Source organism: Neovison vison, chromosome 8 (genome assembly GCF_020171115.1).
Source record: "Neovison vison isolate M4711 chromosome 8, ASM_NN_V1, whole genome shotgun sequence".
NCBI lineage: Eukaryota > Metazoa > Chordata > Mammalia > Carnivora > Mustelidae > Neogale > Neogale vison.
In genome coordinates, this window is record NC_058098.1 from 23626326 (window position 1) to 23637165 (window position 10840).

The window sequence follows — 10840 nt, forward strand, 5'->3', positions numbered from 1 at the left end:
GCTTCCATATACCCTCTCCCCTCTTTTCTCTCCCACTACAAGCCAAGAATACTAGACTAGAAATCAGGACACTTGATTCTGAATGTCAGTTCAGTCACATAATAGTTAAGCAATTTTTGGGATGTCATTTAACTCACTTGAGGTATTTTTCCTCATCTGAGGTTAAATTAATGATACTTTACCTACTCTGCCGGGTTGTTGCAAGCATCAAATGAATTAATAGATTTTAAAGTACTCTGTGAACTATGAAACACTATATAAATGTGAGGGGTAACTTTTTATCTGTCACAGACTTCAAGATAGATGTTTTTACCAGTAAAAAGCAACTTTATCTCCAAGTTTTTTCTCGTGGACAATTCGATCCAGTACGTTGTAGCAGATGTTAGTGGTTGCTCCTTTCATCCACTCAATGAAGATTTTTCCTTTAGTTACATCAAAATTGTACTGGAGGAATGGGCCAGGACATGAGGTCTTCCAGTAAAATTCCTTGGCAATGTCTCCCCAAAACTCTGCAACAGAAAGGAAAGCCCAGACATCACTAAGATTCTCGGACATATTTATTCTCAGATGGTTTACCAGTCTATGACAGGAACAAGTTACAACTTCTCTGCCCTGTACTCTAGTACCCACGGTCTAGATCCCTCGTCTACCTGTGTAATCTTATCACCGATACTTTCCTAACCCACCTATTCCCATGAGCTAATTTTGACTCAAATACCTTCCTTCTCGCCTCAAAACTGCCATTTCATTTTTCATCATTTATTCAAATCATAGCCACCCAGTGCTATCACAATGCTTAGCATATTGTGGTTAACCAGTAAATTTTTTAACAAATTTATTAGTGAAAGGAAGAAATCTTTTACCTACAGAGTCTTCTGATATACATAATATCTTTCTTTTAATTTGTTCCTTCACTCTCAGCAATGATTTAATGAGTACCTCTTTCTCCTACTGCATCTTGCCCAAGTGTTACTTGCTATGTGCCAAATGTCACTTTCAGCTCTTGATAAGTATTATCTTATTTAGTCTTTACCACAGCCATGAGAGGTACACTTCATTTTAATTCTCATTTCATTGACTTAAATCAAGGCTAAGAGGAGTTAAATAACTTGCCCTAGGTTATACAGTTACTAAATCAAGATGTGAATTGCCCGGAGGAAAACATTTTTGCTAAAATTTAAAAGATGAGTAAGAGTTTTTCTCCACTTCCCCGCCAGGAACAGAGGTCCATGGGATAGAAAGGAACCAAGGGTATGGGTTCAGAGGAACTCTTGAAGCTGAAGTACTAAGAGTAAGAGAAAGAATAGCAGGAATTGGTGCATAAAATGGGCAGATCATGAAATCCTTCTGGGCATGATAAGGAATTTGATTTTTTTTTAAAGATTTTATTTATTTATTTGACAGAGAGAGATCACAAGTAGGCAGAGAGGCAGGCAGAGAGAGAGGAGGAAGCAGGCTCCCTGCTGAGCAGAGAGCCCGATGCGGGGTTCGATCCCAGGACCCTGAGATCATGACCTGAGCCGAAGGCAGCGGCTTAACCCACTGAGCCACCCAGGCGCCCAGGAATTTGATATTTATCCTAAGAGGAATGGAAAGCCATTGTAGGATTTCACAGAGAGCGACATGATCAGATTAATAATCTTAAAATATTCCCCTGGCTATTCCAGAGAAAACGTATTCAACAGGTAAAACATGTAATTGCAGAGCACTTAGGATATTGTCAGTACAGGATCAGGAGCTAGAAAGGAAAGGAGAGACACTCTTAGAATTATAACAATGAAAGGAACACTTTAGAGATTATCACCTCTTCATTTCACCAATAAGAAACCAAATTCATGGGACGCCTGGGTGGCTCAGTTGGTTGGACGACTGCCTTCGGCTCAGGTCATGATCCCGGAGTCCCGGGATCGAGTCCCACATCAGGCTCCCAGCTCCATGGGGAGTCTGCTTCGCTCTCTGACCTTCTCCTTGCTCATGCTCTCTCTCACTGTCTATCTCTCAAATAAATAAATAAATAAAATATTAAAAAAAAAAAAAGAAACCAAATTCATAAAGGTAAAGTGACTTGCTCAAGGTTACATGATTCAGTTTATACAATCTAATTGGAAAGATAAGACGAACATATGAGGGTGGCTCAGTGGGTTAAGCCGCTGCCTTCGGCTCAGGTCATGATCTCAGGGTCCTGGGATCGAACCCCGCATCGGGCTCTCTGCTCAGCAGGGAGCCTGCTTCCTCCTCTCTCTCTGCCTGCCTCTCTGTCTGCTTGTGATCTCTCTCTGTCAAATAAATAAATAAAATCTTTAAAAAAAAAAAAAGACGAACGTATGAAATACTTCTGAACATGCAAGACAGAATATAGCTGAAAGCTAAATTATATGATGTACAACTTGCAATCAATTCAAGAAATCCAAATTAGGGACGCCAGGGTGGCTCAGTTGGTTGAGCCGCTGCCTTCGGCTCAGGTCATGATCCCAGGGTCCTGGGATGGAGTCCCGCATTGGGCTCCTTGCTCAGCGGGAAGCCTGCTTCTCTCGCTGCCTCTGCCTGCCTCTCTGCCTGCTTGTGTGTACTCTCTCTCTCTGTCTCTGGCAAATAAATAAAATCTTAAAAAAAAAAAAAAAGAGGGAACCTGGGTGGCTCAGTGGTTTAAGCCGCTGCCTTCGGCTCAGGTCATGATCTCAGGGTCCTGGGATCGAGTCCCGCATCGGGCTCTCTGCTCAGCAGGGAGCCTGCTTCCCTCTCTCTCTATCTCTGCCTGCCTCTCCATCTACTTGTGATCTCTGTCTGTCAAATAAACAAATAAAATCTTTAAAAAAAAAAAAAAAGAAATCCAAATTAAGTCATTCCCAAGGTGCCATTATGTACCTATAAAACTAACGAAGATTAAAAAATAAAAAGATAAACCCAGTGCCAGAGTGGCACTATAAAAGAGATACTCATATGATAATGGCATTGTAAGAAATTGTCATAATCTTACTGGATACCAGGGCGATGACTGACAAGAGACATAAAATTTTTTATACCCTTTCATCTGCTAACTCAATTTTGGAGAACACACTATAAGAAAAAAATGCCAAAGAAAAAATGAAGTGATTGCTAAAGACATGTTTATAGTAACACTATTTATAACAGTGAAATTGGAAACAACCCAAGAGCCCAACAGTTAAAAAAAAACAAAAACAAAAAACCTGATGAAAACTAGTAGTACTAGCAGTAATATAACAGAAGACTAACAGCCACTAAAGAAAGCAAATGGGAGGTGGTATTTTAGTGAATGCCATTCCTGTACTGGGCACTGGGCTAATCTCACCAAATCTTTTTGTCAAAAAGATTTTCTTTTTAAGTAATCTCTACATGCAAGGTGGGTCTTGAACTCAAAACTCCAAGATCAAGACTCACAGACTCTACTGACTGAGCCAGACATGTACCCCTCATTGAATCTTTTTTTTTTCATATTAAAACACTCATAATTGAAGGATTTTTATTTTATGTAAATGAGTTAGCATTAAAATAGTTATTCTGGATATCTGCGGTTAAGGTAGGTATCTTGGTTGACCCATTCAAAGAAGCTTACTTAATCCAACTTAATGAAGCTTATATCCTTTGTGTATTGATGGAAACACTGGCAGCCCATACTGAGGCTGTGTTGCCCAATCAGAGCATGATGTTTTGAGCATAGGCAGCAAGGAGAACCCTGACCAAACTTCCTAAGATGGCTCCAGGAGAGCTGCTGGGATTCATCTTTTTCTCTTGGATGCAATAAGGCAAAAGGCCTCATTACATTTTTATATGGACCTATGAAATACACAATTATCCTAATTTTATAGATAAGAAAACCAAAGCTCAGGAAACAGAGGAAATTCTCCCAAGGACCACACAGCTAGAAACCAGTATACAAAATTAGATCTGTTGTTAAAACTACATCAAATGGGGGCACCTGGGTGGCTCAGTGGGTTAAAGCCTCTACCTTCGGCTCAGGTCATGATCCCAGGATCCTGGGACCGAGCCCCGAGTCGGGCTCTCTGCTCAGCGGGGAGCCTGCTTCCTCCTCTATCTCTGCCTGCCTCTCTGCCTCCTTGTGATTTCTGTCTGTCAAATAAATAAATAAATATTTAAAACAAACAAACAAACAAAAAAACCCTACATCAAGTAGGGAGCCTGGGTGGCTCTGCGGGTTAAAGCCTCTGCCTTTGGCTCAGGTCATGATCTCAGGGTCCTGGGATCAAGCCCCACATCGAGCCCCACACTGGGCTCTCTGCTCGGCAGGGAGCCTGCCTTCCCACCACCCCCAACTCTCTCTCTGCCTGCCTCCCTGCCTACTTGTGATCTCTGTCAAATAAATAAAATCTTTAAAAAAAAAAAAAGAAAAAACTACATCAAGTACATGTATATATTCAAAAATATTTTGGGGCGCCTGGGTGGCTCAGTGGGTTAAGCCGCTGCCTTCAGCTCAGGTCATGATCTCAGGGTCCTGGGATCGAGTCCCGCATTGGGCTCTCTGCTCAGCAGGGAGCCTGCTTCCCTCTCTCTCTCTCTCTCTGCCTGCCTCTCCATCTAATTGTGATTTCTCTCTGTCAAATAAATAAATAAAATCTTTAAAAAAATATATTTTAAAGAGTAGGCATAGATTATGTAAAAGTATGAACCACATTTACATGTATCAATAAGGATGCAAAAAACTGAGTTTCACTATCACTTAGTTTTGTTTTGTTTTGGTAGCGGTGTTGAAATCTGAAAGTTTTGTTGACACAAACTCTAAGTACAGAAATTGTTCAAAAGATTAAAAGATGATCATGGACTAGATGATCAGGGAATGCTGCGTGGAATTGGTGGAGTTTGGAGACTAGATAGACAGGAGCAGAAGGAAATGGGCAAAGACAAGGAAATGTGAAAGAAACCTTTGTGTATCCAGTATATCAATGAGAATGATTTGTTTAGAATAAAGGGTATGGTAGGGAATAGCGGGAGTTAAGAACACAGAGGTGGATGAAGCTAGTTATCCAGACCTTGAAAGAAAAGCAGAATTTTAATTTGAAATGAGAAGAAAGAGAGAACTACTGGAAGTTTTTAAAAATGATGTATGAGGGGGGACGCCTGGGTGGCTCAGTTGGTTAAGCAGCTGCCTTCGGCTCAGGTCATGGTCCCAGGGTCCTGGGATCGAGTCCCACATCGGGCTCCTTGCTCAGCAGGGAGCCTGCTTCCCCCTCTGCCTCTGCCTGCCATTCTGTCTGCCTGTGCTTGCTCTCTCTCCCTCTCTCTCTCTGATAAATAAATAAAATCTTTAAAAAAAATAAAATAAAATGACGTATGAGGGGCGCCTGGGTGGCTCAGTGGATTTAAAACCTCTGCCTTTGGCTCAGGTCATGATTCCAGGGTCCTGGTATGAAGCCCCACATCTGGATGTCTGCTCAGCAGGAAGCCTGCTTCCTCCTCTCTCTCTCTTTCTCTCTCTCTGCCTGCCTCTCTGCCAACTTGTGATCTCTGTCAAATAAATAAAATCTTAAAAATAAATAAATAAATAAAATGACATATGAAAGCTTATTTTTGCTTATTTTGGATATCAATCTAATAGTGTTTATTTTAGATAAGTCTATGAGAGAGATTGAAGGTGGGTGAGACTAGGGAATGGGAGAACCCATTAGGAGGCTGCTTCCTTGAATTAAAAAGTTCCGTGGCAATGGAAGAAAAGGTAATCAGAGACATTCTGAAAGAGTATTTAATAATTTTTTGAAGATTTTTAAAAATTTATTTATTTGACGGATAGAGCACAACAAGTAGGCAGAACGGCAGTAGAGGCAGAGGGAGAAGCAGGCTCTCTGCTGAGCAAGGAGCCCGATGTAGGAGCTCGATGCCAGAAACCTGGAATCATGACCTGAGCTGAAGGCAGAAGCTTCACTAACTGAGCCACCCAGGTGTCCCTTGAAAGAGTTTTTAACAGAATTTGGTGAAAGGCAGACTGTGGGGTCAGGGAAAAGGAAGAGTATAGCTATCAGGAGTATAGATTCTGTAATCAAGACTACCTTAGTTCAAATCCCAGATCCACTGCTTTGTAGCTTTTGTGACCTTGTCCAAGTTAGTTAACCTCCCTACATTTCAGTTTTCTTCCTTTTATAATGGGGATAACAGTCTCTACATCAAATCAAACAGGATTTATGCTCAATAAGCAATAAATAATTTTGAATGAGATATATAGATAGAAAAGATCTATGTTGACAGATCTTATTAGAGGAGAGGATAATGAAAGAGATTTAGTTTGGGATACTGCCATTGACAGGGATAAGAAAACTAAGGGGAGAGTAGGTTTGGGAGGGAAAATTGGTAAATCCCACTCATAGTCATGGTACATATGATATGACATCAACGTGTGTGAATAAAATGGTCTATACACCTATAAGATCTGGGACCAGAGCATAAGTGGGATCCTGGGCCCAGGGCTAAATATACAGACATTATTATTGTAGAAATAGATGTAAAACAGATGAAGTCATGATGGGGAAAAAATATAGAGAAGGAAGGGAAAGGAAAATAGGTCTGAAGATTCAAACTTGGACACTACCTGTAACAATGAACCACTCCACACTTGATTCAGTCCTGTCTTGCATTACTCAGTAATCGCTTTGTCCATGTTATTCTTTTATTTATTTATTTATTTGACAGACAGAGATCCCAAGTAGGCAGAGAGGCAGGCAGAGACAGAGGAGGAAGCAGGCTCCCTGCTGAGCGGAGAGCCTGATGCGGGGCTTGATCCCAGGACCCTGGGATCATGACCTGAGCCGAAGGCAGAGGCCTTAACCCACTGAGCCACCCAGGCGCCCCTGTCCATGTTATTCTTACTGTTATCAAACTAACCACCATTTATTGAATGCCTATTGTGCATCAGGGACTCTACAATGCACACTTACCACCCGCTTTAGACCTCAAACAAACCTAGAAGCAAGTACTATTAGCTGTATCTTACAGATGAAGAAAAGTAATCTCAGACAGGTTTAAAACTTTGCTTAAGATCGTGCAGTGAGGTGGCACCTGGGTCGCTCAGCTGGTTAAGTGACTGCCTCCAGCTCAGGTCATGACCTCGGAGTTCCTGCATCCAGTCCCACATAGGGCTCCCAGCTCCGTGGGGAATCTGCTTCTCCCTCTGACCTTCTCCCTTTTCATGCTCTCTCTCACTCTCTATCTCAAATAAATAAATAAAATCTTAAAAAAAAAAAAAAGATCTAAATCTAGTTTTTTGTGGGTTTGATTCATTGCCCATGCTTATCCACTGCCAAACATAATGCTGCCTCCCAACTCAGGTACAGTTTTGACACCTTAAGCAGACTGAGGGCAAGAGCAAAGAATTTTCCCTACACATTACTAAAGAATTGTCTACCTTTATTTCTTATCAGAATTTCTGAGTTATTACAATCCCAGCCTAACCTTAAAAAAAAAAAAAAAGTGGCATTTTAGTGACTTGTTCAGTCTTACATTGTGTAATTTCCACTGGGATTTCTGAAACATGAAAAACAGATCTGGGACTCTGTTACTTATTTGGGGGGGGGGGGAGTCCCAGGATGGGAACCAGACCGGTTAATGTCCCTCAACAGTGGAGACTAAGTCACAGGATAAAAGGTGTCAGGAGGCAACGGTTGACTTGGCGTGAAAGGGAACAAAGTTCTGTAGCTCTCCTCCCCTCAAGGTGCCCCTTCACCTCCCGAGAACCCATCCTTTCACGTGAGAACTCTCCTTTCCTCATGGAACTTTCACTATCCTTAAGGAAGCCCCATCTCCTCACGAAACCGCCCAAGGAACTCTCCAACTCTTAGGGAACCCTCATCTCCACACGGAACCCTCCTTCTCCCCATAGAACGCCCATAGACTCCCGGAACTCCTTTTCCATCTCCACTCCCCATCTCTTCACCGACCCTTCAGTTTCCCAAGGGAAACCTCAACTCCGCCAAGGAACCCCGATCTCCTCACGAAATCCTCGTTCCCCACGCCACGCCCACAATTTCTCACTCATCTGGAAACCCCCACTTCTCTACTCGCTGACCCCGCCCAGGGCCTCCGGGCCCGGCCTCACCTCGCGGTTGCTCCACTGAGCGCCGGTGCAGCTCGCGGTAGCGTTGCAGCGACGGGACGTGCGCTGAACGGCTGACCTCGGGCGGTGGCGACCAACTCCGCACCCGGTTCCGGGCTCCAGCCTCTTCTCGCTCCGCGCTCCCGTTGCCGCAACGGCCCCGCTCCTCCGGAAGCCCCATCGCGTCAAGTTCCGAGCGCCTGAGCAGCCTTCACTGTCGCTCCTGGCGCCCAGGCGGGGAAAATAGGCTGACCGAGGGGCGGGGCCTTACGGGAGGTGGCGAGACGGGGGGGAGGAGGCGTGGCGCAGGCAAAACGGGCGGAGAATGGCCCGGAGGGGCGGAGCCACGCCCGATGGAGGCGGGACCAGGGTTAGCAAAGGCAGAGGGAAAAGTCGAGTATGGCCGGAGGTTTGGGGGCGGAGCTGACTGCGGAAGGGGTGGGCCCGCAGAGTGAGAGCAGAAGGGGCGGGGCCGGGCGTGATAAGAGAGGATGGAATCTTGGAGGGGAGGGGCCAGGCGTGACAGTTGAGGAGGTGGGCCCTCTTCTGTCACGGAGCGACTGGGAGTGACGAGGTTGGATGCGACAGAAGAGGAGGCTGATCGAAGTAACTGTAGTCGGGTGGGGTCTGGAGTGACAGATGAGAAGTTGGGTTAGGGCGGGGCTCGAGCGGGAAAGAACTGGGCAACCGAGAGGAGTTGCATCAGGCCCATAATGGAGCCGCCCCGTGATCTGATTGCACAAGCCTGTCACCCCACCGAGTTGGAAAGCTAAGTGGAGTAGGGTCCTTTGTGGATGACACACTTCCCCTCAGCACTGTTCCCCATTTCTGAGTAAACCCCTCCCTTCTGTCCCCAGGAAAAACTCCTCCCACGACGCTGAGGGCACAGACCGGGGACGGGATGCCCTCCCTGCTAACCTTGGGACCAGCTCAGATTTTCTCCCACCACTGAAGATATGTCTTCACTCTCCCTACCTCCACAAATTTCCATCCAGATCTAAAGGACAAGACTAGGAGGTGCTCCAGGTCTTTGTTAATAAACCCACCTCCTCATTACACAAATGGTAAACTCAGGAAAAGGAAAGAATCTGTGCAAGGTCACAGAGCAAACAACCAGGTTAGGGCCAAACCTATGTCTCCTGACTCCCCCTCCTCATCAGGCTGGAGGTAACATCTGTAAAATACTAAAGTCTATGCAAAATAGGAAAAATTGCTCACACCCTTCTTTCCCTCTCAATCTCTTGATTTCCTGCCACAACCAGGTTCAATTAACTCTGGCTTCCCTCCAACTCTTCCACTCCAGAAAGGAGAGGCCAGGAAGGACCCTCTATCTCCCTTTAAACTCACTACCAAGAAGATCCCCTCCATCAGTTCACAGATAGGAAGTCTCCTTAGATAAACTCCAAGGGTGATTCTGAGGGTCAAAGCAGGCAATCCCCACCTTCTGAAACCTACACAGGGCTTGTGACCCCATCTGGCCCAGACTTTCTTCCCACCTTCTCTCTTGTTCTTTGTCCCGCTAACCACAAGCCCAGCATAACCCTAAACTGAAAACAAAAACAAAAGCAAAACACCTCTCCTGGGTCAGATCTATTATCCAGAGCCTTCCCAATTCTGAAAGGAGAGTCTCAGGGCTCCAAAGGAGTCCAGACCTCATGGACTGGGCAGATATTTCATTGAGAAGGCATTAACCGCACTGAAGGCACACACACTATACTGAAGGCACTCCATTAAGGGAGCGCAGATCTTGCTGAGGGATCTCAGATTTCAGTGAAGACCTCTGGACCCTGCTAATAGGACATAAATGACATTGAAGTTCTGTGATTCTACTGAGGGGACATGGACTTCCTCCTAGGAATTACAGAAAATAAAGACTTTACTAAAGAGACATGGACCCCACTGAGAGAACTCAAACCCCCAAGGGACCTCTCACTACACTGAGGAAATGGACACCACTGAAGGAGCACTGACCTCACTTAGTGGAGACAGCCCCATGTGTGTGCCTGGGAGGGGGTCAGACTTCACTGAAGCATAACAAGCCTTACAGACTTCACTGAGGAGACAGGAACCTCTCTGTAGGGAGGAAGGCACAGGCAATGGGCACACAGTCCTAGTATAGATAGTCATTCTCTTCTGCTTCCTCCCCTCCGCGGGCCCCAGCTCTGGGCAGCCCTCTCCTATTCTCCCTCCTTCCTTCCCCAAGCCCTTCGTCTAGGTCCTAAAGCTGTTCTCAATACACTGCTGCCTCCTACTGTCTACAGGTGGCACTGCAGCTCCTGGGCGCAGAGTAGATTTTCAAACAGTTCTGGTTATTACCTCTGAGCCTGGCTCCTGGGTTTGGGGGAAGGAGAGGATGTGTGTCCACAGGCTTGATCAGAACCCTCCCTCTGCCTGTGCACTGTGCAATAGAAATTTGGGCAAGAGGCCTCACAAGGGAGGGAGCCCCCCCATCCTTAGAGATGGGGTAGTAATGCAAACTATACTGTAGCTGGAATTCCTCAGGGTGGGAAGAGAATGGATTCGACGAAATGACGAAATGAGAACTCACTAGATTAAGGAAATAATAATGATAATAATAATAATGGCATTTATTAAGTAGGTGCCACATTCTATACTAAGCACTTTCCAACATTTTATTTAATCTTTGCAACTATCTGAAATGACTACTATTATTTTCTCATTTTACAGATGAGGAAACTGATACTCAAGGAGATTAAATGTCTTGCCTAATATCGCACTGTTCATAAGTGGTAGAAGAGGGACTGGAACCCAGACATCTAGACT

General features: G+C 44.9%; 2 protein-coding genes across 2 annotated transcripts in view; both read right to left on the reverse strand.

Moving 5' to 3' along the window:
• The window catches only part of ACSS2 (acyl-CoA synthetase short chain family member 2), a 51568-nt gene extending 43281 nt beyond the window's left edge, over nt 1-8287 (reverse strand). The window contains exons 1-2 of the mRNA XM_044263180.1: nt 8060-8287; nt 314-509 (exon numbers count right to left, since the gene is read on the reverse strand). Coding sequence (XP_044119115.1) covers nt 314-509; nt 8060-8237 — 374 coding nt within the window. The 5' untranslated portion in view covers nt 8238-8287. The remainder of the gene's footprint in view (nt 1-313; nt 510-8059) is intronic.
• On the reverse strand, nt 3575-3778 carry LOC122915826 (40S ribosomal protein S29-like). The gene has a single exon (XM_044262561.1). It carries the CDS (start codon nt 3776-3778, stop codon nt 3575-3577), a length of 204 nt encoding a protein of 67 aa, XP_044118496.1.
• Nucleotides 8288-10840: the final 2553 nt, after the last annotated feature.